General features: G+C 41.3%; 5 protein-coding genes across 8 annotated transcripts in view; 4 read left to right on the forward strand and 1 right to left on the reverse strand.

Moving 5' to 3' along the window:
- Positions 1-7736, forward strand: part of usp32 (ubiquitin specific peptidase 32) — a 48667-nt gene extending 40931 nt beyond the window's left edge. For both annotated transcript variants that reach the window (XM_076282126.1, XM_076282128.1), the window contains exons 28-34: positions 467-553; positions 733-853; positions 2405-2596; positions 3043-3301; positions 3781-4292; positions 4653-4745; positions 4882-7736. In XM_076282126.1, coding sequence (XP_076138241.1) covers positions 467-553; positions 733-853; positions 2405-2596; positions 3043-3301; positions 3781-4292; positions 4653-4745; positions 4882-5055 — 1438 coding nt within the window. In that variant the 3' untranslated portion in view covers positions 5056-7736. The remainder of the gene's footprint in view (positions 1-466; positions 554-732; positions 854-2404; positions 2597-3042; positions 3302-3780; positions 4293-4652; positions 4746-4881) is intronic.
- Positions 7737-8175: 439 nt separating this feature from the next.
- LOC143121644 (fibroblast growth factor receptor homolog 1) lies at positions 8176-15701 on the forward strand. Its single transcript, XM_076282129.1, has 12 exons — positions 8176-8478; positions 8815-8854; positions 9780-9873; positions 10194-10407; positions 12351-12489; positions 12903-13001; positions 13099-13259; positions 13540-13677; positions 14597-14708; positions 14801-14900; positions 15079-15178; positions 15268-15701. Exons 2-12 carry the CDS (start codon positions 8824-8826, stop codon positions 15301-15303), a joined length of 1224 nt encoding a protein of 407 aa, XP_076138244.1. The 5' UTR covers positions 8176-8478; positions 8815-8823; the 3' UTR covers positions 15304-15701.
- A 325-nt stretch (positions 15702-16026) lies between these two features.
- tmem97 (transmembrane protein 97) lies at positions 16027-17507 on the forward strand. Its single transcript, XM_076282130.1, has 3 exons — positions 16027-16236; positions 16355-16499; positions 16812-17507. Exons 1-3 carry the CDS (start codon positions 16123-16125, stop codon positions 17084-17086), a joined length of 534 nt encoding a protein of 177 aa, XP_076138245.1. The 5' UTR covers positions 16027-16122; the 3' UTR covers positions 17087-17507.
- ift20 (intraflagellar transport 20 homolog (Chlamydomonas)) lies at positions 17363-23371 on the reverse strand. The gene is made up of 5 exons (XM_076282131.1): positions 23298-23371; positions 22651-22825; positions 19871-19956; positions 19687-19790; positions 17363-18225 (listed from the first exon to the last, which is right to left on the reverse strand). Exons 2-5 carry the CDS (start codon positions 22775-22777, stop codon positions 18144-18146), a joined length of 399 nt encoding a protein of 132 aa, XP_076138246.1. The 5' UTR covers positions 22778-22825; positions 23298-23371; the 3' UTR covers positions 17363-18143.
- A 349-nt stretch (positions 23372-23720) lies between these two features.
- On the forward strand, positions 23721-27867 carry tnfaip1 (tumor necrosis factor, alpha-induced protein 1 (endothelial)). 3 transcript variants are annotated; one of them, XM_076282133.1, is made up of 7 exons: positions 23721-23943; positions 24700-25055; positions 25209-25378; positions 25745-25828; positions 25969-26021; positions 26132-26327; positions 26841-27867. In XM_076282133.1, the coding sequence occupies exons 2-7, from the start codon at positions 24815-24817 to the stop codon at positions 27057-27059; spliced, it is 963 nt and encodes a 320-aa protein (XP_076138248.1). In that variant the 5' UTR covers positions 23721-23943; positions 24700-24814; the 3' UTR covers positions 27060-27867. The 3 variants fall into 3 exon arrangements, with proteins under 3 accessions (XP_076138248.1, XP_076138247.1, XP_076138249.1); XM_076282132.1 differs by having other exon boundaries at positions 23721-23934; XM_076282134.1 differs by having other exon boundaries at positions 23721-23925.
- Positions 27868-27884: the final 17 nt, after the last annotated feature.

Genomic DNA, 27884 nt, shown 5'->3' on the forward strand with positions numbered 1-27884 from the left:
GTACACCAAATGTGCGACCAATGTTTACATTTACATGTTCTCACGTGCGACTTTTCAGGGTTCTGATTGGTTAATGTGAGCTTGAGCTTATCGTTAGACTGCCACTGTGGTTTGGCGTGCTCATGACAGCATGTATGTACACGGGTTCGTGTAAACACATTTTTATTTGCAAACGTAGATGGCCAGATATTCGTTTAGGAAAATACCCTGCTTCATGTAAACGTAGTCCAAGTCATGTTTCAGTGTTTGATCTACTACCTTTAGTAATATTAGATGAAGAGCAAGCCCTGTCATTTGTAATGACCGTGACGGTGTCATGGTCATGTCATTGATATAGTCATATGCAGTTGAGTGCATCAGTCTTGTGGAGCGATGGTGCGTGTCATGTGTCCAACGCTGCATTAAAGACTTTGACATTTCAAGTGCACTAATAAGAGGATGAACGATTGCTCTGTCATTTTCTCAGTGATGACAGCATGGGCTACCAGTACCCCTTCACCCTGCGCGTGGTGCAGAAGGATGGCAACTCCTGTGCCTGGTGCCCCTGGTACAGGTAAGGGCATCCATCACACTGTGCTGTGCTCTGCAATATGCGGTTCATTGCCCGCATTGGCAAGCTGCCCTAATGCAGGGTAGGATATGACTAATGAAAGCTGTCTCTTTGTGTGTGTGTGTGTGTGTGTGTGTGTGTGTGTGTGTGTGTGTGTGTGTGTGTGTGTGTGTGTGTCTCAGGTTCTGCCGAGGCTGCATGGTGGACTGCTGCGAGGACAGGGCCTCCCTGGGGAACGCCTACATCGCCGTGGACTGGGACCCCACCGCCTTGCACCTCCGCTACCAGACCTCCCAGGAGAGGGTGAGAGAGCAACACCACCTTGCTGTACTGCAGGGCATGCTGCAAATGCACCTCACAAATCACACCTCCTGTGTGTGTGTGTGTGAGAGAGAGAGTGTGTGAAAGAGAGAGAATAGATGGTTGAGTATTTGTGTCTGTGTATGCGCATTGGCCTATATGTTTGTGTGTGTGTGTGTGTGTGTGTGTGTGTCGGGAGGTTTTACAAGTGCTTGTGTGTACGTGAGTGCATTTGCATTCGTGTGTGTGTGTCTGTGTTTGCGGTTTTCTACGTATGAACATAAGTTCTCAGAAAAATACACCTTAGAGGAAACACTGATAAGCTGAAGGTCAAGGTCTTGAGCTAATTTCTTCTGTCGTTATCAAAAGCTTCGGCAAAGGTCAGCATGGAGTCTTTCCACACTGCTGTCAAGCACTGGCACTGCCGCCCCTCTAACTGCCCCCAGTCACCTTGGCCTCGAGTGACACAGTCGTGCATCGATTTCTCCACCCATCACTGGGAAATGATGTCACATCAAATGAGCGATCAGTGATTTGCCCTGCCTGGGCTCTCCTTTGGCTTTTGCTAACACAGCCACCTTTCAAGAATACCTCTGCTGCATACAATCGGTTTCTTTAATATTCATTATTATTGCACAGTAATCAGTCTATGCCATCATGGTTTATTCACTTCACGGCCAGTTGACTTTCATAGCTGCAGAAAGTAGAGTGATCAAAATCACAAAATTGTTTACATGGTTTCTGCAGGGTCTTAAAAAGTGACAGAATGTAGCAATATGCATATTAGGTCTTAACAAGACTTTTTAAGTTGGTCTTAATTATGTTAACACTCGTGTATTGCTATTCGTACAGTTTTTTTATACACTTTTCTTTATGGGTTTGATAATTGTACAGGTTTATTACTTTGCAGCCTGGATACAATTTATTGCAGTATAAATTCATTCAGTTCACTAGTAATTCTGGGACTCTTCATCATTCAGTTTTTGCCAGTATAGGCAGGAATATGTCATACATTTCAAAGGTCTTAAAATGCCTTAAATTTAACTTGTTGAAACTGGCAGAAACCATGTACAGAGTAAATAAAAAAGACTTAATGTGCAGTATTTTTTCCCTATGAAATTTCATACAGGCTTACTAAAGGAAATAGGATACTTAGCTCTGGTCTTACACGATAAAACAGTCGGTGCCAGCCATGCCTGCTGTAGTGAATTGAAATTGTTTAGTCAGGCATATTGAGAATCATTTGTAGGCCAACCTCCTTCCCCATGTTCCAGAAGAGGAAATGGATAAGAGCAAGCAGGGAGGGTGTTGGATATAGTGCCTTACGTGGGCCTGGATGTTTCAGCTCAATAATTCTCTGACAGATGGACTGTACACAACAGCAGCTCATCCACTATCTCTCTCTCTCTTCTCTCTCTCCCTCCTACTTTCCCTCTCTTTCCCCCTCTCCTTATCTCTCTTCCTCCCTCTGCTCTCTCTCTCTCTCTCTCTCTCTCTCTCTCTCTCTCTCTCTCTCTCCCTCTCCCTCTCTCTCTCTCCCCATCCCTGGAGTAGATAGTGGAGGAGCACTCCAGCGTGGAGCAGAGTCGGAGGGCCCAGGCCGAGCCCATCAGCCTGGACAGCTGCCTGCGGGCCTTCACCAGCGAGGAGGAGCTGGGCGAGGACGAGCTCTACTACTGCTCCAAGTGCAAGACCCACCGGCTGGCCACCAAGAAGCTGGACCTCTGGAGGCTGCCCCCAGTCCTGGTCAGACTCTATGTTGAAACTGTTTGGACATGCAGTCAGATAGATACTTGTACTGGTTGCATGTTGTAACAGTCAGTACTCATTTAGCAGTGTATTTTGGAGCACACTATTTAATTTGATAGATGGGCAGTTTTTTCACAATCAGGCTAATCACTTGACATAATAAACACTTAAAAATGAAAATGTATAAATGCTACAAATATTGTATACTAATATTTACCTTTTACTGATATTTTTTTCCCTTTGTGAAACAAAGAGTTTTCCCTGATTGTGAAGCTACCCAGATGCTGCCTTCAGGGTTCATATCTTGGTGCTAATTTTCATTGGCGCATATTGCTGACTGAACTCTTTTGTTCTACTAAGAATTATGAATACAGAATCAATGGTTAATGTCCTTGTACTGTAAAATATCTTTATGAATTATTTTTATTGTTCTTGATTTGCAGATAGTACATTTGAAACGGTTCCAGTTCGTTAACGGTCGCTGGATCAAGTCCCAGAAGATCGTGAAGTTCCCCAGGGAGGGCTTCGACCCCAGCGCCTTCCTGGCCCCGCGCGACCTGGAGAGGAGCCTGCGGGAGGAGGCCCTGAGGGTGGTGGCGGGGGCTGGAGGCGACGCGCCCTCCTCGGCAGCCAGTGGTACCATCTGCAACATCTCCTCAGTCTCCTCCAGCACCGTCAGCAGCCTGTCCAGCACACCCAAAGGTCTGTCTCACACACTCCACTCCATCAGATCTCCATGACCTTATGACTGCCAGAGGTGGGAAAACTCGAGCTTCAGAGAGTAGAAGTCCTACCACGCATTTGTTCCAACCATTCACTAAAACCAGCAGATTTAAATTAGAGCTTACTTTTCAAAGCTGGAGTTTTTCCACCTATGCTTATGACTGCTTGATGTGGAAAATGTGCAAAAAAAAAAAAAGCTCCTGATTTCATCAACACGCCCTTCGATTGCATGAATGCTCCAGTGTATTTTCACAATCCCACTTCTTTCCTCGTCAATATTTCTTCCCAAGATCTAACAAATGTGTTGCATGCCCCAAGCATTAACGCGGGACTTTGTTCTCATGTTAAGTATTTAGTTATGAGGGAAGTAAAAGTTGGCAGTTGGAGTTACACAGGCAGTGAGAAAGCTCCCTTAGAGTAGTTCTCGTCATCATGAGCTCCTGTTCTTGTTCCCGTAGCGTCCCCAGCGCTGGCTCGTCGGTCGGGCAGCCCGCTGAAGGGCTCCAGTCCTGCGGGGAGCCCCAAGACCGGCGGCAGTGGCGGCGGGCGTAAGCAGGGCCGCCTGCGCTTGCCCCAGCTGGGCAGCCGCCACCGGCTCTCCACCAGCAAGGAGAACCTGGACAGCAGCAGCCTGAACGTGACCAGCAGGAGCGCGGGCAGCGCCACCAGCGGCAGCGTCAAGGAGAGCGGGCCCGAGCCGGATGCCAGCTCCGTGACGGAGGTGGAGGCCTTCGTGCCCCTGGGGCCGGACGCCGTGACGACGGCGGGCCAGGAGGAAGGGACGCTGGACTCCTGGTCGGAGGAGGCTTCCGGAAGCGAGAACGACGGGGTCGTGATGAACGGGCTGGGGACGGACGGCGGCCACGGCAACACCAACGGCCACGCAGAGACCAACGCAGAAGTGGAGACCGCTCTTCACCAAAGAGACCAAATCTGCCTGCAGCCTGTATACAATTTGTACGCAATCTCAGTAAGTGTTACACACACTTGGGGGTTAAACTCTCACCCATCCCTCCCAACTCTCTCTCTCTCTCTCTCTCTCTCTCTCAACCAAAAGACAACAATTTTATCATCAAAATTCTATAGCTGATGTTTTTAGTAAGGTCCCACCTTTGAATGTTTTAGAATATCTTATTAGAAAATATTTTAAGAAACATATTTAAGTTTCTATAACACAATGCTCTGGCCATTAAATAGCCTTAGTTGCTCTCTCTCTCTCTCTCTCTGTATACATTTTTTTCACAGTTGAGGTGGTGCTGATTATTTGCTACTTTCATAAGTTCATTATATATTCAAAACCATAAGAATACGTGTCATTTGTTTATTTTAGTGCCATTCAGGTATCATGGGAGGGGGCCACTATGTGACTTATGCCAAAAACCCCAATGAGAAATGGTACTGTTACAACGACAGCAGCTGCAAGGTATGAGCCCAGCATATGTTAAAGCACAAATTAAACACAACATTAATAAATAAAAAAAGAGCGTTCAACTCTTTGATCACTGACATGTTTAGTTTTTTTAGCTTTGAGACTTACAGTTCTATGGTTTGACCTGTAGGAGGTGCACTCTGGGGAGATTGACACAGACTCTGCCTACATCCTCTTCTACGAGCAGCAGGGAGTGGACTACTCGCAGTTTCTGCCAAAGACTGATGGCAAAAAGATGGCCGACACCACAAGCATGGACGAGGACTTTGAGTCGGACTACAAGAAGTACTGCGTCATTCAGTGATGTCACGTTCTTCCACAGAAGCACTTTACGTGTGAGACGCACGCACAGGCGAGGTGCAAGGCTGGCGAGGAGAGGGGCCACTGGCAAGGTGTCCGAGTGTCAAGCACAAAGGGTCTCCTTCTTTTAAAGAATCACAAGCTGAGTTTTTTCTTCATTGCTGACCACCATGTTGGATAGAGGTACCTTACAGCTTACTTAGGTGTGCGGCTTTGCAGTGTGTCTGACTGACTGAATGAATGAGGGAGGAAATGAAAGAACAATATTATTTTTTATTGTTGCCAAGTGAACAAAAGCACCCCATTTTTAGCACGAAATGGACCAACATGAGCTCATTGTACTACTCACCATATAGCCCACTCCCCCTCCAAAAGAATGTGTGTGACACCATACACATAGATGTACACGCATCTATATGTATGGTTGTGGGGAAGGAAGCATGACACACTTACAGGCCTGAACTGACGTGTCTCTTTAGAAGAAGCCTGCTGTCTGTGCTGTAGGCTGCCACGGCCCGCCATGACAAGCACACAATCAGTATTTGAATATCTGTAAAACTAACAGAAGAAGAGTATCTCATTCAGTCATTGGCCAAACCAAAACATTTTCCAAAGGTTTGCTTTTTATCAGATGTCATACCTCACTACCTCAGTTTTCTTTTCATTATTTCTTTATGAAGCAAATTGTAATAAGAAAAATGATCAGCGTGTCATACCCACCGTAGAAAATCAGTCACATTTCTGAAGACTCTTTCTTTTTCTCCTGGGGCCCATGGGACCATTAAGCTCCCCAAATCATGATGAATGAAGATGAATTACAGTCATAGTTTTCAGACTCTTTAACTGCCAATTCCTCATTTTGTGCTCAGATGAACCATATTAACTCCTGAGGAGAATTGATTTGTGGTTATTTGGCTCGATAACTTCAGTTTGAATCTAGTACAGCATAAGGATAGGTGCCACATGGAATACATCTCAATGAAACAACATAATGTTATGTTTAATTTATTGCTGTTTTTGTTTATTTTGGAATATTGATTATTAGAGTAATCTATTTTTATTTATGTACTTTTTTAAGCACAGTTTTTTGTTTGTTAGCAAGGACTTTTTTTTGTTTGTTTGTTTTTTTTTTTTTCGCTGCAAGGACCGAAGTAAACACATATCAGTCTGCTCTGCCATTTCACTACTATGTATAGCTTGGTCATCTCTTCTCCGCTTAATAGAATGTCAACGCTTGAACCGTTTTCCCCTCCCTTCTTCGCGGAAGTCTCTTTGATGCCACTGACTAAGATCTGTAGCCAAATGCACTCAAACCTGCTGTTGCTAGATATGGAAGAGGTTTTTGTATTGTCAAACCAAAGTTTGATACAAGTTGCCTGGAGAGATGGGAATGGCTTGCCCAGAGATGGGAAGAGACTGGGTCTCACTGGACATTTGGTAGATGTTCTAGGAAACCTCAGAGTTTCTTTTTGTAGACCGCGGTTGATGGAGACCTGTGCCGAAGCGTGAATATTGGCGGTAGCATTTAATTTGAAACTCTTAAATCTGCATCACCACTGTGAAGAGAGATGTTGAACAACGAACAGTGAATGTTTGGTGGTTGTTATTGTTGTTGTTTTGCTTTCTGTATATTGATGGTTGTATGATTCTATGAATCTCCTCTGAGGGGAGGGCATTAAGCCTTACTGAGCTTGTAGAGATCAATGTGCCCCCCCCCCCCTCCCCTGACACACACACACACACACGCACGCACGCACACACACACGCACGCACACACACACACACACACAGACACATACACGCACCCACACGCAAACACACACACACACACACTGATTGAAGTGTTTTTGCTGCTGTAGGCCTACTTGTAGGGGTTTCAAAGTCAGATGAAAGTGCTAAGCCTGTCATGGAAAAAAATAAGCTTACAGCCCTGTCTCAAAATACAATGTTTGAAATGAACCATAACCGCAGTACTGTAACTTATTGATGGTCATGTTATGGCACATTTTTTTTTTGTATCCATGTCCAACTGATCGGAGAGCGAGAAATGGTTGTCCAGTATTTCAAATCAGCACACTATTCAAAGGGAGCACCTAGGAAGTCCCTCGGCCTGTCCACAGCTTTCATAGGAAAGGGGTTTCCACACATTCATTCTCAGGCCTGGCCACGAAGAAAGGTTATTATGATGTCACTAGACCTAGCTAGACAGGACACTTACCGTTTAGTTGCTCCTAAATTTACAAACACACTGCGCAGACAGATTTTTACCTTCATTTACACTCAAGAGCACACATGCATCATTTTAAAAACAGGGATAATTTATTAACAGCTTTCTGGCAGAAGTCTGATCAGTTGACTGGTAGTGCAATCTACTACTGAAATGTATGTCTTTGTCCTGTTTTATTTTTTGTCTTGATTTTTTTAATAGATTAAGTTTGATGGGTTGGCAGAGCTTTGCTATTAATTTAATGAATTTTATTTTATAAAGTGTTTTTTTGAAGAATACAAATGACATTGCACTGACATTTAAAAAATGTACATAAAAGTGTTTTGTAAATAAATCTATAAAAAAATATGTATTTGACTATGAACTGTAAAAACTGTATCTGTAGTTGTATATGAGGTGAAGCTGTTGATCTGTAACAATTATCCAAGACCAATTAAATACAGCAGAAGCAATCAGAATCACACTGGAGTTGTCTGTGTCATGTTCTATAAATACCCTACCCCCGCTTTTGCAAGTTTGCATGCAGAAGAGGAAGATGCATCTTTCTGAATGAGGCCTTGAAAAGGCAACTAGAAAAACCTCAGCCCTCCTATTTCACAAGCCCACCTTGCAACCCAGACAAAAGGTTGCTACCGCGAAGCAAAAGTGCAGCGACTCAACACTGAAAGGAAGACCCTAGCCGCAACTGACATTTAGTGTATGTCCGTCTTCTGTGTGCTCATTAGCCCGTGCGACTCGGCCAGTGCTTTGCACGGGTTGTCTGTTGTTTACATGCAAAGCCACGTCCTGTTTGGGGAATGCAGAGGGTGGACTCTGAGATGGTGCATCTCTTACGGCCTTGCAAGTGCTGACAATTGAAGCCACAGCATGCCTCTAGCAGGAAGTGGGTCTCCCCTTAACAAAAAAGCAACACCCAGTCTCCAAGCTCCACTAGTGACTTCTACACAGCCACAGGTGTCATGCTTCATTTTTCAGTGTTTCTCCCTCTTTCTCTCACACTCTTCATTTCTGTCTGTCTGTTGGCAGCGTTTTGTCGCAGGGATGTGATATTCTCGTTATTCTCACCGAGGTGCTTGGAGTTGTACTAACAGTATAATTCTGGATGAGAAATGACTGACGTTTCAAATCTAGTGTCATTTTGTAAGATAACAACCATGCATGGACCATCAAGCTATACTCCTGCTAAAGAGATGATTAGAGGTGAGTAAAAAAACGTATTAAAGTGGAATAATGTTGACTTTAGTATACACTAATGACTACCAGTTGGGTGTTACCGACGAAGGAAAGATTACACAAAGGCCTATGCAGAACATCACAGACACGCCGCCGCCGCATCAAGTGAAAATCTCTAATACTAATGTGTATTGTTCACTACCTTTAACTTTGACTTTGTTTACGCACCATTTCACGTGCTTGTGTCTTATTTCAAATCAGCTTCTCTGTATATTGTTGTGTGTGCTGTTCTTTGGCATAAACTCATCAACCTTTTACTGTATGTAATTAAATACCTTTCTGTGCCTTTAAAACGACACACAGAATGCTGATATGACTCCAAGTTACAATAAAACAACTACAGGTAAGTTCAATTTGATGTCTATTCAGCCTGTGGTTGCGTAGGTTTATTTTATGCCATGCCGATTAGTGTCTAGCATAACGATACCGTTTGTCTCCTGTGCTGTTCTTGATGGTAATTTTCAGCACGGTGGCTGTTAGTGTGTGCTGTGGTTTCTGTTCATGTAAGTCAGTGGCGGTTTTAGGTACGGGCGAACCGGGCGGTCGCCCAGGGCGGCATCTTGTAGGGGGCGGCACGAGCGCTTAAAAAAAAAAAAAAGAATAATAATAATAAACGTCGCAAAACGATTTTCTATTATCCATCACTTGTGTGAGGAATTAGGGAATTGGCGCCCCTGTTGCTCAGAAGGTAGGCCTACTGCACTGCACTGTGCAGAGGAAGGGGCGAAGGGAGGGGTTTGCGGGGCACAGTTCACCTCTGGGTTTCCTTAATGAAACGGGAAAGGGGGGATGAATGGGGATCCACTGTATAGTAGCCTACAACAGTCTATTAGTGGGCTAAAATCAGTCACACCTTGACTTTCTTCCAAACAACGCACATCTCATAATGTTATGAATGCAGACCTATGATTCCTGCACATTTAATTAACTGTGTGAAATGGCAATGCTGTAAGCAGTATTTTGCCATCTCATTGTTTGCCATCTGCTTGTTTGTGCAGAATTGCCTGTTGTTGCTTTAAAAATGACATTTAAAATGTCTCAATAAAAAAATGACTGTTTGAAAAAAAAGAAGATTTTTTTTGTTGTTGGGGGGGGGGGGGGTGGATCTCGCCCGGGGAGTAATTGAGTCTAGAACCGCCACTGATGTAAGTGGTCTCTACATGGCCTGATTCCCTCGTCCGGTGTGCACTTTTGCACGCAGATGAAGAGGACACAGGGCAGAGCTTGTGCGCGTCATTTACATTACTGACCCCTGTGCTCCATCACAGGCCCTGACCTGGACTTTAAACACTACATCCTTATTGTCATCTCAGTCTTCACCGTCCTCGCCATCCTGGTGCTGGGAGGCATCTGGATAAAGAAGTAAGGTTCTTTTAAACGAGAGAAATGAAGGTCTCTAAAACATACAAATGTACTATCGAGATCAACAAATCTCACCTTAGACTTTATGCTATATGCTACAGAACCAAAATGCTCTGTGCTTAAAAAGAAATAAAGAACTGTATGTGTATTCAGGAATCCCATTAATTAACACTTTCCTTATGCAGGAAACCCACTAGAATGCCACAACAAAATAAACATGTTCACTTTCATTCATTAATTTCTATTTGTTCTTTTTTATTATTATTATTTTCTTTTTTTTTACTTTTTATTGGGATTTTCTTTCTTTTTGTTTTTGTCAGATTTCACTCTTTAAGGAAGACCATTGAGGACTTGCGTCGAGGACTTGGCCGTCCGCTGATGAATGTTCCCCCAGCAACAGCAGACTCCTCACCCCTGCAACCTAGCGTGCCTCAGCCCCTGCCTAGCATGGTAGACCCCAGGGACACCCAGGGCCCACTGCAGAGGGGTAAAACATGGCGAAACTCCAGGCTTCCGTGGAGGCCTCCGCCACAGGTAGACACCTCTCCATCTAACCGTGAGAGAAGTATGTCAGTGAAGTACACCGAGTTCATTTAATATACACAGAAAAAAGAGGTGTGTATTCATTACAGTGAAACTGCCACCTGCTTGTTGTAGGTATATTATTTGGTACATGACTAAATCTGTGATTAAAAGTGTAATCCACAGAATTACTGAAAAGGTATAATCTGATTACATGGGAATTAGTCCCCTATGTGCTTATGAGTTGGTCTAAATAGTGACTAAATGTGAGCGAGTTAAATGTTAGTTGAAATGTTGATGGAGCGTTATGTTAAATGTAGGGCCTGATTGGTATGCAAGGCCAGTTCATCAGATCATCTGAACGCTATGCTTTTTTCTTAAGTATAGTCACAAATAAATTGTAAAACTATAATAATGTATCTATTGCAATATATATTTTCACATGGATTAGAATAAGGGAAATAATAATGGAGTTTGAGACAGTATACGTATATAAATATAATATATATACCCTTGTGCAAAATACTATTACAAAATATTATTTTCCCGTATTACTGTCTAAACTTATTTCATAAAACAAAATTATTATTATTTACAAGCCAGTGTTAAATCAGTGTATTACCTCCTCCAAGGTGGTTACCGGTATTTGTTTGGTGTAGTATTATTTATCTGTCTGTTTTTTTCTGTAAGCAGGATTGAGCAAAAAATATCTGGTCTGATTGTTATGAAATCACAGGAACTTATTAATTTTGGACTGGATCCATGAATTTTGTTTCACCTTTGATCATGTGTTGAGATACCGCATTTGGCCTTTGGTGGACTTCTGCACTCTTTAAGTGTCCTAGTTTCACGTTCTACATTCATTTGCACAAGGAGGTGTGGGTGTGTGTTTTGTTTGTTTGTTTGTGCGTGTGTGTGTGTGTGTGTGTGTGTGTGTGTGTGTGTGAGAGAGAGAGAGACACTGTATGTATACAGTATATAGTGTTTGTGTATGTGTTTCTTTTTTTAATTTCTCATATAGCTAACTTCATTCTCAAAACACAAAAAACATTAACACTTAGTTCATTGTGCTCACATGAAATGCCTATGACTGCAACCATGTGAAATAAGCCTTACAGCCATTGCTTAGATACCGTTTACCATTTTCTTCTCCTAGTCAACAAAAATAAAAAAAAGAATTGATCAATTAAACAAAAGCATTAATGCCATAGGCCTTATTCCACTTAAGGCAAAGTACTGTGTTACCCAAGTATTTACCTAGAAAAGGTATAGTGTAGTCACTTCCCAGTAAGTTGTCAAGGGTTTTCAAAGGTTTATCCTCAGTGCATTTAAAAAGAAGATGACAGGTGTTTGGTGTGGCCTAAAAGAGAGAAGTTGCTAGCAGTTACTAGATGGTAATCTAAAAAACAGAAGGGTACCTAAAACTTCATATTCTTCACAGCTTTAGAAAAGTTGACTGATGGAGTTGTCTATACTGCACAGCCAAATTACTTTATTATAACATAGCTGTCCATGTTTTGTTAGTGTTGTACTTAAAACAAATCACTGTTAGTCACATACTCGGGACTACCCGAAGCTGCCACAAAATTTTCCTGTGTATTAGTCGCAATGTGTACAGTATAAACCACACAGTGATGTTTTATGCCGATTAAAAAAGCCAAAACTGTTTTTTGACCGCACCTGTGTATTAATTGCAGTGCCCAACAGAAGAATTATTCAGATCAGATCAGTGAATGAAGTATGAAGAAAATAAATGTATTGCCATGTATAGCATACCCCTATGTATTAACCTCATAGCGGAAGAAAATGTACAAATTCAATGTATAAACCTCGGTTAATAGATGGAAAATTACAGGTACACTAAGCCATATCACCAACATTCAGAAAACCCCTCTCTCAAATGATCATTCATCACCATCTTCATGTAATTAAAAAGTTGATCCATTTATCCCCAGGTTCCCACCATTACAAGGATGGACCTGAACCTGCTTCAGCTCATCAAGGCTGGGAAAGAGGGCGTCTTCTATAAAGCTAAAATGACCCGTGGCACGTGCAAAGGCCATTCAATGATCACCTGCAAAATCTCCAAAGAAGGTATTTTCTTATTACCTAAAAGATAGAAAGGTTATACTGTATGTATAGGTTATATAACAGCATACTATACTCAATGGTGTATAAGATGCAAAGACACACTATTGGACAACAACAGAATGGAAGAAAGGGAAACGTATTGTACATCTATTGTTTTACTGTCTACGTTTATTCTATTTTTGGCCAATTCATTCAAATGCAACACTTGGCCTCCGGCCTCTTACCTACGGCCAAATTACAGCCGTGGTGATATCCTTTACCAACACCACACCCACTCTTGACATATTGCTTAATTATATAATCTTGCTAAGGCTTATTTGTGTTGGAAATTAATATTTCACATTTAATAATATTTAATGATTTGTGTGGTTCAGTAGTGTAGACATGACGCAGGCACTTTTGGACTGTTTCCACAGGGGTCAGCCCCAAACAGGTTGAAGTGGAGGCGTCTATCATGAGAAAGCTGCTTTACCACAAAAACGTCCTGCAGCTGTTGGAATGGAACAGCGTGGAGGGTATGACTTCCCCTTAACCACATACAAATGAGTGACGTTTTTTACAAGTTCTTGAAACTTTGACTTAATTTAAACGTGCGTTCCTCTGTTCTTTCAGAACCCTATATGCTGATCATGGAGTTTGTGAGCTATGGGACGCTGCGTAATTTCCTGCAGACACAACGAGATAAGCTGGCCTCAGACCCTGAGCTGCAAAATCTCTTCACCATCTCTTCTTACCACATAGCCCTGGCAATGGAGCATGTGCGCTCCAAAATGGTAACAAGGTTTACGACACATTTTCACAAAACATCACTTGCTGCTTTGTCCTTGGTGAACCAAGACCCTGCTCAAAAAAACAAGTGATCTCAAGTGTACAATCCGTTGCTCACTGTTCATAAATAATTAAACAAAATGAAAGCATAATTGGTGTATTTTACAAGCTGCGACAAGTTGAAGCACAAAGTAGAGAGCTTCTACAATGTTTTCAGTAAAGAAAGAAAAGAAAGAAAGAAGGAGAGAAAAAAGAGACTCATCCCCTTTTCACTGTGTGATGCAGATAGTGCACTGTGACCTTGCCTTACGGAATATCATGGTGAGCCGGTTCCCCTGGGAAGTGAAGGTGGCCGAGTTTGGTCTGTCCAGGGACCTGACGCGCATGAGGAGCCGACGCAGCACCCACAAGAAACAGCGAAAGGTCAGCCATGTCCACCACATTACACAGTGCCTACAGTTTATATAGCACACTTATTAAATTGGAGCTGCTGGATCTGAAACAGTGGTGTGTTTATAATTGTTCTTTTTTTATTATTATTATTCAAATACACAGTATTTCATTTCATGGATTGTGTATATGTGCACTGAACAAAATGTACACGCATGTTGAGGTGTGGCTCATGTTTCATCAAGTGATTTTTCAAGATCTCTCTCTAACTCAATGGAGCAGAAACTATAGTATACTGTCTAGCCTAAGGCACTTAACAGACTTTCTCATATGAGTTGTACCTTTTTAAGTAGAATGACTAGTAAAACTGTTTTAATTGTTCCATGTCACAATTATATTTTTGCAGTAAATAATACATACACAAACTATGTCAATGGAACATACAGTAGCCTACTTGTTGAAGCGATCGCTCCTTTCATATCTCACCGTGTTCTGTTAGCAAGACACTGAAAATATGAGTCACATGGTCATTGTTTGCCACTTTCAGCCATGTTCAACATAATATAATTTGTAGCAAATATTAAGGCACAGTGATAAAGCAAAGTCAAACAGAGGATGGAACTGGCAGTATAAATGTCATTTTCTTTACAGGGTAGATATAAATGAGATTATAGTTTATGCTTCTAGTTCTTAGCAGGCACTTTTGTCCAACACGACTTATAATGACACATAAACATTACATTACCAACGCAAAATCTGTCTCTCTTTGATGCACACCAGTGTGGCCGACAGTGACAACCCATGATTTCACACCAAGCAAGCAAACCCAAAGTGTTCTGAATAGACGTGTGAAGCATGAACCACAGTGATCATTCACACACACACACACACACACACACACACACACACAACAAAAAATAATGTCAATTTGTTTTGCAATGCATTGAAACAGGAGCGTGTGCCTTTGCGCTGGTACCCACCTGAGTATTTCAGGAACAACTACTACAGCTTCAAAGGAGACGTCTGGGCATATGGCATTGTGCTTTGGGAGATGCAGTCATTTGGTAAGCTCTATGTATATTTCATCCTTTCACAATGATGATCTCTGTACATTTGGCTTTGGTGACCACTGTAATGACAGTGTTAACTGACTCAGGAACCCTGCCGTATCCGAACCTGGAGACGTCTGAGGAGGTGGTGTATCACATCTGTGCTGGACACAGAAACGTTGGTCCAGACAGTTGTAGGCCAGAGATGTGAGTATAAGAAAACCACATTAACTCGATAGATCTAGAACAGTGAAATGTGGTGTGTTCATTTGAGATAATCATCTGAAATGAAGATTATTTTTGGCTTTTTCACTCACATGTTGACCGCCAAATGTATGCATAGTACTGATGGGATCTAACAGTCTACTTCTCATTTTCCACACAGACAACAAATAATGAAAGACTGTTGGCAGGAACCTTACACATCAAGGCCATCCTTCACTGATATTGTTAGAACCTTAGAGAACGTGCTGGAAAACGATTCAGTGGGTGCCTTTATATTCCCTTTCATTATATCCTGTCCACTGCCATTGATAAAATACCAACTTTTTCCCCCTTTCTTTTCAACATGCAGGACTATGTGGATGTTGGTTCAGCTATAGAGGCCTGACTCCTGTCTTTGTCAGACGATGTGGGGCCTCATCGGTCAGGGCAAACATTTTGTTGTTGTTGATATTGGTGCAGGGGAAATTGTACTCTTTTGGGCTCATTGTTCAGAATTGCTGACAGAAAGGAACGTCTGTGTAAAGGGTTTTTCACACTTCACTGTGTATTAAAGAAAATACAATATGTATCATATGTATGTATCACATATGGCACATATGGTTGGAAGTTTGCTTTCAGGTGTTTTTACTGTCTTGTCACTTGGGGTCAGTGTCACTCCACTATCTGTAGCCTATTCATCTGGTTTAGACTCTATCTAGTCTCTTTAGTCTCTATCTTTATCTCTGTGTACTATGCTCTTTTGGACTGACTGTCCTTGAGGCTGAGCCTTAACTGTCTGCTGTTTTAATAAATTATTTTTTATGGGACGAATAGGCCTGTTCTCTCTTTTGTAGTTCTGTAACTCCTGTAAATGTAATGTACGTCCTGTAAAGTGTCTGATACAAATGGGGAGGAAATAGGCTACTCTGTAACTACCCGAACCCGACCAACATTTACATGAACTGCCAACAAGTAGGCTACATTTTGCCTGTTGGCCAGAGTAGGGGCTGTACTCACAGCTGAAAACAACTAATGAGCCGCGTCCGCAACGCCCCTGTTCAAATCAACTGAGAGAAAGAGCCAATTGAATGAAGGCAAAGCCACGCTATACAGTGACTGATCACCGCCCTTTTTCATTTGACCAGGAAGAATATTACAGCCTATTTTACATGTATTGTCTTTGGTGTAGCCTTGTCTGAGATTTCCAAACCCTTCTCCAGTCAAAATGGTTATTCGCATATTAGAGATAATTTATTTTTTGTATTTTGCCTCCCACATTCCAATAACCTTATTAATCGATTTCCAAGCCTTACTACCGGAGCATGTGTTCCCTCAAACGGTAAGTTTATTCTCAATGGATATTAGCCTAGGCCTACATCTTTACGTCTTACGGTTTCATGCGATTTGTTTGTGTCGCTGGACAAAAAAAGTTATATCTGTAACAACGTATTTTGCAGGTTAAACAATTAATGCGATGGTACGCCGCTGAATACAAAGATCCAATGATGCTGGACCCTCCTGTGTGGTTTAAATCCTTTATATTCTGCGAGGGTCTTGTACAACTGCCTTTCTTCCCTGTTGCTGCATATGCATTTTGGAAAGGTTAGTAATACTTGTTGTCAACCGGTTTTAAGTCGTTGCAGTGACTTTTGGGCTTGGAAATTAGATGAAACTGGGCTCCGATTTGCATTTACAGGCTGCCACCTAGTGGTACATTTACGATATTAAGTTCGTAATTTTTCTGTTCATCCTAAATTATTTCCTCATGTAACCAAGACGTACTCTATACGAGTATATTTCTTACATTTATATTTCTTTCTTAGGGTTTGGAAATCTCAGTGTTTATTTTTGTTTATCTTGAATGTGTCTCTCTATTACAGTATAGTGGAGTATAGTATCTTCTCTCATTCACAGGCGGCTGCAAGTGGATCAGGACCCCAGCAATTGTGTACTCTACGCATGTGACCACAACCTTAATCCCCATCCTGAGTTACGTCTTCTTCCATCAGTTCCCTCAGACCCCCCATCCTGGGCCTCAGACCATGCGGGAGCGGCTCACTCTAATGTCCATTTACGCGCCATACCTCATAGTCCCTGTTATGTTGCTACTAACGATGCTCTTCAGCTCTACATATACAGGGGCCTCGCAGGGAGGAAGGTCCAAATCGAAGTCTAAGAAAGTAAAATAGACGTCATGTCACAACTTCCTGTGTGTGACACACATGTGAATTTGTGATGTATTACTTACAACGATACAAAATTGGTTTAGAGCATGATCTATTTATAATTGTGGGATCTATAACAGCTCAGGTGTAGCTAGTGAGACGCTGTACAGGTAGTGAATAGATGGCAGTATCATAACACAATTGACTTTGCAGGTTTACAATTCACTCAGATCAGGCTTCAGAATTGCTTCTGACCACTGCACAATCAAAACTGTTTAAGAGAAAGACAATGAAAACATGAATCTGCGAAAGATTTATTCAAGTATATTTCACTATAATGTGAAATGTGTCTACGCCATTACACATAAGACAGAGGGGATTTGTAATTTTTGTACAATTACTTTTTATGCAATAAACAAAAGCAAAAAATGGTTGCAAATTTGAATGTTTGTAAACTTTCCTGAACTTTAAATGTCCCTCCTGAGAGCAATGTTTTTGGTGTGGTCCCATGAGTAAAACAAACAGTATGATGAAATGGACAGGAGTTATAATGGAATCTCTTACATTGGGGATTAGAAAGTACACATTATAATGAGGAAAACTGTATTCCATAAAGGTTTTGAATTTCAAAAAATTATTAACAGCAACATGCAAATACTGTAGTTTGTATTATTTTCCTCAGTGGTAAAAAACAATGTGCGCTTTACATCATAACCCCTCAGTATAAATAGTATAAATAAATTCCTCTATATATAAATAGTATTTATTATAAGATTTATATTTGCCTCTGTGATACATAATGGGGCAAATATGTCACTAGTGGAATCCCTGCTATGCTCAAGCACTCAATGCTTGATAACATGGGGAAAAGGGGAGTTGAGATTTCTAATGTGTAAGTTTTGATAACTGATCTACTAGCTGTAGATAAGACACAACTGAATACTTTTCTGTCTGAGGCCTCTTGGTATTCAAGTTTCGCTTGGCTTGCCGTCCACAAATTAAGAATAAAACACAAAACAAAGACAAAATTAAACTGGAACCCTGGAATCCATAGAACCTCCATAGGTCCTCCATGGTCCGGTCACTTCTGCAGAATAAACTGATCTATGAACTCATTCTGTTCCGCTTCAACTTTACACAATGCCTCATATTCAATCCGGTACCTAGAACAGGAAGGTGAAAATAGTAGTGAAATGTTTAGAATTTATACCAAGTCTTTACTGAAGGTAAATGTAAAAAAAACAAATATGCATTACAGTTTTTTTTCAGTCGCTAACAAGCGTTTGTCCAACCAGTCCACATTTTCAAAACTCTAAATACAATTAGCACAGCATCGGTCTTTTGTGGCCATACCATTCACACATTTCATGTCATTTTCACACGATATGCAGTCAGTGAACACATTTCCACAATGCTTACATTTTCTTAACAGACAAGCTATACCTCCCAACAAAATTATGGATTGTTTTTGTAGCATTTACGAATGTTAACACACAACATACAACAATCAGCTGGTAATAAACAAACAATTGAATAATTGACACACAACTGATTTATGTTGGGTAAATTGGGCCAACCACAGCTGATTCCAGTCTGGCTTAGACTTAGTGGCTATTTTTTTCTATTACATTGACACTTATACAGTAAAAGGAGGACTTTGAGGAGGGATGTTTTTGGAAACAGAAAAAGACCAACACTGTAATGTCTGGACGAGGAAGAGTAAGAGCAATGGGCCCAGGGAGAAGAGCAGGCCCAGTGAGAGATGCAGTGAGAGGAGCAGGGTCAGGGAGAAGAGCAGGCCCAAAGAGAGGGCAAGGTAGAGGTGTAAGAATGCGTGGTGGTGGCATTCCAAAGGCTGCAAGAACAGTTGTCATTGATGAAATCCGTGCCACTATCATTGATCATGTAATCAATGCGATGTTGATGAAAACATGTTGCCTGATCCTGAAGATCGCAGAGATTAGATACAATAATTTGTTGTTTTTTGTTCAGAATGCCCTTGTGTGTTTCATGGATATTTTGTGCACTGTAAGCAATACTGTAAAACTGTTTCTGTTCTATTATACTGTAAACAGCATTTCTACTGTGCCTCCTGTAGTAAACAGTAAGGGAAAAAAACGATTTGCTTTTTACTGGAATACTTTTGAATGTGAACATTACATGTGGACATACAGTTCCCAACCAATAAATTTAGTGTAAAAACGGTGGATTGCATGTTTTACATGCAAATACCTGTAAAACTGAAACATAAAAGTCTATGCAGTTGTTGTAATGTCAACAATAGCCAGTATTTTGAAAACTGATGTACTTTGATTGACTGCATGTACCTTGTGAAGTGACAAGTGTTATTCTTTGCCAGAATAATTTCATTTTGAGTCAGATTTCCAGTGTTTTGGCAAAGTTAGTGTGTGCAGAGAAAGATGTGTTCTATTTTGAAATGAAGAGTTAGTATATATTTAACATAGTATATATTTAAATGTGTTTTTGAGAATAAGATTATCCATTTGGCCAATTGTGTTTTGTACTGTAGATGTGAGTCTGTGTTAAGAGTTTAGAAGTATCTGAAGTATGGGTAAGCGCTTGTTAGTGATTGAAAAAAACTGTAATAACAATCAATGGTATACCTCTCAAGCTGCATCTTCTTCTCAGCAATTAGAGCCTGAAGTTGCTGCTGCTGGGCCTCTCGCTGCTTAGCCACAGATTTCAACAAGTTTCTGGCCCCAATAGCCTGCAAGACATGTGTATGTGTAGAGGGGTTTAGACAGCATTGCACTCATATGTAAATGACTGACATCACCTATTCCTTACCTTCATCTTCTCTGTCTCAGTCTCCTTGGAAAGTTCATCAACCAATTCTATTAGACCACCGACTGTTTTCTGGAACTGTCCAATTTCTGTTTTCCAAAATAAAGTGCAGTGTTGGGTCAGATTACTTTGAAATGTAACACATTACTGAATACAGACCATATGTAATGTTTTTATAACTAACCATTAACGTAATCCATTGAATTACAAAATAATGCAACATAATCTGAATGCTTTTGGATCGCTTCAAAATAAAAGACTAAAACTTAAATTAAAAAAAGATAATGCCACAAAATGTCCCCCAAATATTCTCTTTTTTTCTCTTGAAAGCAACACCTCTTTTTTACCTTAAAATAACAGCTTCAAACTCATTTTGATCTTACACTTAAAATACAGAGAACAGCATGTCTGACATCGCCAATGTGCATCAAGAATGCCTGCTATTATACTATGTAATGCTGTCACTGGTAGGAGCAGGAGGAGGAGTATAGGAGCCTGGTGGAGGACTTTGTGCAATGGTGCAAACTCAATCATCTCCAACTCAACACTTCAAAGACCAAGGAGATGGTGGTGGATTTCCGCAGGTCTAAGCCCACTCTGCTACCAGTCTCCATTGATGGGGTCAATGTCAAGGTGGTAAGCACCTACAAGTACCTGGGTCTCCACCTGGACAATAAACTGGACTGGTCAGCCAACACTGACGCACTCTACAAGAAAGGGCAGAGCAGGCTGTACTTCCTGAGGAGGCTGCGCTCCTTCAATGTGTGCAGCAAGCTCCTCAGGATGTTCTACCAGTCTGTTGTTGCCAGTGTCCTCTTCTATGCAGTGGTATGTTGGGGAGGAAGCACAAAGAAGAAGGATGCGTGGCGACTTGACAGGCTGGTAAGGAAAGCTGGCTCTGTAGTGGGAGCTGAACTGGAGTGCATCACTTCAATATCTGACAAAAGGACCCTGAACAAACTGATCAACATCTTGGACAATGAGTGTCATCCACTCCACATCATTATTGTTAAGCAGAAGAGCCTGATCAGCTGGAGACTTCGCTCACTGCCTTGCACAACAGACAGACTGAGGAAGTCATTCATCCCCAGGGCCATTGAACTAGGGCTGGGCGATATGGACCAAAACTGATATCCCGATATTTTGGGGCTGATTGGCGATATACGATATCGATACAATATTGATATTTCAAACAGAAAGAGCAAAGTGCTTCATATATTCACTCAACACAACAATTATGACAACACAGCCGGTTTTAATTATATTCATAATTATATTCATTCATTGCAAAAAGGTGTAAACAATAACATATACCAATAGGCATACAGTTGCTCTGAGGGCTGTGCAAATAACAATATTCGGTCAACCCTGATTGGCAACACAGGCCTACAGCTTTACAATAAAGGTAACACAAAACATAGGCTACCGTTAAAAGACAATATAATAAACCAATTGGCATACAGATAGAGCTGTGCAAATAAGAAAAAAGTATGCTACACAGCACATACCTGTTTGTAAATATTTAACTGCACAAGGACTGTTCAATGCATCACTTAATGGAAGAGGAGAAATAGATTTCTCCGCATAGTCTGTCTGCCTCTTCACCACCTCCATGTCTTGAACTGTCTGTCCACTAGCCACTTTACCATTGTCTTCTGCCTCACTGTTTGCGTGCTTTATTAGCACATATGCACAACCGCTCCCTCCATGCCACAGCTGAACTGTGACCACACTTATACCTTTCTTAATATAGTTATTTATACATAGATATATGGACTTTATTCTAGCACTGTTGCACTGTTTGACTTACTCATTTGCACCATCACCAAGACACTCATTCACAAAGAGCACCTTACCTTACCTTATGCACAGAGGACCAAAGGCTCAGTCCCTGCTTCAGTCATTGCAAGCGCACCTGATTGATTAATCACCCACTATGTGGATACTGTTTTTTAGAACTGATTTAGATTAAAGTTTTATTTGGTATAATTTGTATTTTAGTATATTTAGTATATTCTTTATCTTCTACAGTCCTTATTGCTTAGTTGTGTTTTTTTTATATTATATACTTTTAATTACTTTTTCTGCTGTTAGTGAATGTGTGTGTGTGTGTGCATGTTGTCTGTATGCTACTGTGACCTTGAATTTCCCCTAGGGATCAATAAAGTATCTATCTATCTATCTATCTATCTATCTATCTATCTATCTAGCATGGCCCTTTCTGTTGGTTTTAGATGAATTGTGTGTCCCTTGGTGCTAAATGGGTACCCAGTACACATGGATTTAAAAATGGATGAAAAAGGGAATTTCTTCACTGGGCTCTAAATTAAAAGGCAAACCAAGCACAAAGTCTGTCATTACGTTCTTGTGCATGACTTATAGCCATAATGTTACATGTGAGCGTATTGACCAGACTCAATGTTTGTGTTTAAGGTCTTATCCATGGTTTTAAATTATCAAATTGATTTTGCCATATTATTACATAATTTTAGTTAGATTTAAGACTTTGCACTTTGCCTATGAATCGAATGAGGGCCCAGTGAATTACTTTCATTATTTCAAAACATCAGTGACGCCTGAACCTGTATGGCAATACACATACACACACACAATACACTTTTTTCCTAATGTAATCTGGTCTGCTTATGGTTGTTACTTTTTTGTAATTTGATTAAGTAATCCATATTACATGTTACTAGCTACCCAACCTTAAGTTTAATGCAATGCAAAGGTTAAGTTTAACAGTACCACTATTACTACTGATATTACCAAAGTGCACTTACTGTCGACAAAATCCTTGCATTCCTCCTTGAGTTCGGTGGTCTGCTGGCTCACCTCCGGTTCCAACACTCTTAGTTTATTAAGTTCATCAAAATGAAGGCCTGCTTCTTCCAGTGGATCTTTAGCCATGGCCTTAGGCCTTAACCCACTCTGGGTAATCTGATAGAACTTTAGATTCTGAGAAGAAGAAACAGATTGTCACTAGGATACCGCTCTTGCCACAGGTCTGTTTACGTTGTGTTAGCTCATTAGTTTAGCATTCACATAGCTAACATTGGCAACGGCGCAATTTGTAATACCGTTAGTCAAATTCCGACATCTGAACATCAGCTTACATGTAGCAACTTCAACTGAGTAAGTTTTACTACCTCTAACGATACTAGTTTCCATTGATTTCTCGGCAAATTAACGTTAGTAAAAATAATTTTCATTGCTAACTAGATATGGCAAGGCGATGTATTTGGCCAGCAGGCTTCGTGGAAGAAACAGAGATAACGTTAGCTAACGTTAGCTATGCAAGCTAAATTTAAGGTTAACTATTAAATATTATGACAGCGTTGGCAATATACAGGTTATCGGCGTTCAGTGTGTGCAACAGTCCATCAACAATTACTGTGTCAGTCCATGGATAAATATGCCCATATCCTACCTTTATATTTGACTTGAGTATGTGGCACTCTGGAATCTGTTCAACAAAGTCCTCCACTTCAGCTGCAAATGCTGCTAAGGCGACGGTCTAGTCCACTAAACTTTCTCTCAACCATATGGGGGTTTTTTTCTTTCATTTCCCACTAACTATGACATATGTGGGGATTCTAGGTGGACTAAATCATATTATACATACTTATAAATGTATTCCGTTAATGGAACAAAATTGTGTTTAATACATTTATTACAATACTGTATTAAGTATTTAGTTGCAAATAAATACCCCTAGTATAGCACGAACCATTTCTATGGGCGATACCAACGCAAAACCAAAACATATGAAGCATTTCTCTAGTTAGATGTATGTTTATTTTCTTTAATGCTGAACGAACTTCGCGCAAACAATCAGTGTAACTGAAATGTCTTTAACATCACATTGATTTAATATATTTTAGCTTATTTTTTAACTTTTGCCTCCCGTGGAACGAAAAGCCCACAACCGGAAACGTAAAACTCCTCGTTGGGATTTGTAGGAAAAATGTATTTTAAAGAACTACAAAAACAACTTTCGTCAAACTGCGAACCAACAAGTTGACTTGTAATCTCGACTTTCGAACACTTCAAACGAAGTGAGATATGTAAGTTAAGTACGTGTGGTCATTTAATTAGATATTTCAGATCAACATTGAAAATACATACCCAAATGTACTGATGTCTGCCCATAAGTTAGGCAGATAACGTTAGAAGCTAGGCGCAGTAAATTAGCTAACCTGATATTGTTAGCCAACTTTAGCTAATGCTAGTTTGTTGTTTTACCTGTCTTGTTGGTTTAATGACATGTTGAACTGGCTAATAATGAGATGAGAGTAGTATGTTGTACTTGGCTTGGTCAGAGTGGCCTTTTGTCCTCCCATTCTACATAATGTTATTTCGTAACGTTAAAGGTCGGAAACTGGTAAATTAACTTTTAACAGTTAACACTCCCAACTTGTAACTTGGCCCAAATGAACGATAGCATCCAATTTTTAATGAAATGCAGCGTTGTGTCATTATTCATTGTTGCATCCGACTCCGCCAAAATGGGGAATAAGCATTACATCAGCAGTTTAAAAGCAACATCTTTCAACGCCTTACATGAAGCTTATGAATGTACTTGGCTTTTTTAGAGTGGTAGTAAATCCTCATCTTCAAGCAAGACAACGTTGTTTCATTAGTAGGATATTGTCACAATACCTATCCCCATAGTGGTAGGTAGTAATGTAGCACCTTGTTGTGAATGATGTCGTGAACTAAGCTACTCTTACTTCAGATGAAGGTGTGCTGAAATAAATTATTAAGGTCTCTTACAGTTCACAATGTTAATTTTTTCACGTTATCACTTCTGTTCTGTCCTGTGTGCGTAGATATGAGCAGCTTCTTCAGCAGACACAGGCTCTGGCAGCCTCCCCAGTAGCAGTCACCACGGCGGGAGACATCAGGCCCATCGTCTGCAGGGTGGTTATCTACCTCCAGAGGGACATGTCCGCAGAGGGCTGCCTCCACTCTCTGCAGACGGGGCCACTAGTACCTGTGTCGTCCATCGCCTGTCCCAAGACAAAGACCTGCAGCTACCGGGGGGCCATCGGCCCCGGCAATAAGTATGTTCGGCTGAACGTCGGAGGCACCCTTTTCTATTCCACCTTGCAAGTGCTCACTAAGCAGGACTCTTTGCTCAAGACCATGTTCAGTGGCAAGATGGAGGTGTTCACAGACAAGGAGGGTAAAGTTGTGCACTATAATCAATGCAACTACAAACAAAGAGATTTGTATTATGAAAGTATTCTTTTTGCCTTGTCGTTTCTAAGCAAACACCTTACCTGACAAATGTTTCAGCATCTCCGATTTCATCAGTGTTTGGATGTTTTGTGCTTAGGCTGGATCCTCATTGACCGCTGTGGGAAACACTTTGGCGCCATCCTGACTTACCTGCGGGATGGCAGTGTCACCTTGCCCAAGAACCGGCAGGGCATCATGGAGCTGCAGGCCGAGGCCAAGTATTACCTCATCCAAGGCCTGGTGGACGTGTGCCAGAGAGCTCTCCAGGTTGGTGTGTAACGGATGGCCTATCTGTGACCATGTGACAGACAAAGAGATGGAGAGACCGAGAGAATGGTTAAGCCTCCACTCATACTTTCCGTTTAGGCTGAAAAATCCTTCTGTAGTTGGCATGATGATATTTTGGGCAGGGATTATGCCATTTTAATGGAACATTTTAATGGAGTAGATATGGGCAATCATTACTGAATGCAGTGTTTAAAAAATCAGCCTAACATCAGCCCAACCATTTTGAAGGCTACAGATTTAATTAGACAAGTCACTTTTCTGGAATGAGATAAATGGCTTGTTTATTGTAGCTGGCGGTTTTTCTGTTGTGCTCTCTGGAAATTGCCTGTTTGCTCTGACCGACAGGACAATAAAGAGAAGGCTGTCTGTGTCATCCCGGTCATCACCTCGCCAAAAGAGGAGGAAAGACTAATCCAAGGCTGCACCAAGGTGAAGGAGGGCGCACAGCCTTTCAGAATTGAATCTCCGCAAATGTTGGGATTCAGTAAGGCATCTATGACCTGAAATGACAAAGTGTTCCTTCTCTGGGAAAACCACTGTTTGACATCTGTTACTTCTCTTTCATCCAGCCTGTTGTGAAACTGCTCTACAATCGAAGCAACAACAAATATTCTTACACAAGGTAAAAGGACGCAAGAATACCACAACGTTAGACTTTCTTTCTTCAGACTGTTTTTTCATAAGCATGTAAAATTGACTTAACAAATAACACGTAACCCTTTCTTTCCACAGTAATTCAGATGACCATCTCCTTAAAAACATTGAGCTGTTTGAGAAGCTGTCCCTGAGCTACAATGGTCGCGTTCTCTTCCTGAAGGACGTGATCGGTGATGAGATCTGCTGCTGGTCCTTCTATGGACAGGGTCGCAAGCTGGCTGAAGTCTGCTGCACGTCCATTGTCTACGCCACTGAGAAGAAGCACACCAAGGTAAGATGGGCATCTTGTGGACTCCACAACACAAACAAGTTGTTCTTATGTAAAATGTAAATGTAAATCAGGTTTCTAGGCCAAGTATACTTGCGTATAAAAGGAATTTGGTTTCTGCATTAGTGAATTAGTGAACACACAGTGAGGTGAAGCACACACTAACCCGGAGCAGTGAGCTGCCTTGCTACAGCGGTGCTCGGGAAGCAGTGAGGTGCCTTGCTCAAGGGCACTTCAGCTGTGGATGTGGGCATGGGAGAGCAGTGCTCAACCACTTCCCCCACCCACATTTTCCCTACTGGTCAGGGATCAAACCGGCAACCCTTTGGTTACAAGCCCAAAGCCCTAACCAGTAGGCCACGGTTGCCCCAAATGAAAGGGCATTTTAATAAAGGAGACAGTGGTGTTTGCTCACACGTGGGTTTAGTCACTGGTTGACCTGCTTGTTTTTGCTGTGAGACCTCCGTTTAATTGATGTGTTTAATTGTATGTGTGTTTGTATGTGTGTGCGTGCAGGTGGAATTCCCTGAGGCTCGCATCTACGAGGAAACGTTGAACGCGCTGCTCTACGAGACGCTCCCGGTGCCGGACACCTCGCTCCTGGAAGCCACGCGCCGCCGTGCCCACTGCTGCTCCCACAGCGAGGACGACGAGGCCGTCGAGGTGAGGGAGCGCGTGCGCCGCATCCACATCAAGAGATACAGCACCTACGACGACCGACCTCTGGGACACTAACGGCCCAAAAGAAGACCGGAAGCAGTGCCTTAAACTCTTTTACCTGTGCCTCCGTTGTCTTCACTATGCCACTAAAAACTCACGACCGCAAACCCCAGCAATCCAGAATCAACTGTTAACTGGAAGGCCAGCAGGAGGTGATTTCTGCTGTTGCTTGGGGTGCTGTTTTCAAATCACTGTGATCTTGTCAATGTTTTTATTTTATCTTTTGACTTTTTGCTGATATTATTCAATGTGGGTATTTTCATCCACAAAACTGCACAATGATATTGCAATACAATCCACATAGCACACTATACCTAATATGTCTAACTGTTATATGTCTGTCTCTAATCAGGTGAGTGACTTCCGTCGTTGTTGTTCACCTATGAGTGTCAAATCATGTACTCACTGAGGATTAACAGTCTTTTATTTCATTTTTTTTTATTATTTTCAATTCCATAATACATCATACACTATGTTCAGATATAATAGCCCCAGAGATTCAAGATGAATTTTTGAAAGAACACAAAGATGTGAACTATGTGGAGTGGCACCTGAATGTCCAAACTTCTGCCAATACACAAAGACCATGTGTTATTTTTCCCTCTAAAGGCTACTGTCAGATTGGTTACCATGTGAAATTAGTGACTTACTGTGGAATCTAAGATTGTGTTTTACTTCATATTTATTGTAGGTAGTGAATATGCAGTGGTTTTGGTCATAGGGATTTCAATAAGGCTGACATGCTGAAGTGAACTGGGCTCCCATAAATTACAAGACCATGTTAATGAATTGCACAATAATAATTATAATAATAATAAAGAATTGTTACAAAATTGTGTT

This window comes from Alosa pseudoharengus, unplaced genomic scaffold (assembly GCF_046254945.1).
Source record: "Alosa pseudoharengus isolate Yale_2024_CS ecotype anadromous, Long Island Sound unplaced genomic scaffold, YU_APseudo_1.1 YU_APseudo_1.1_scf_13, whole genome shotgun sequence".
NCBI lineage: Eukaryota > Metazoa > Chordata > Actinopteri > Clupeiformes > Clupeidae > Alosa > Alosa pseudoharengus.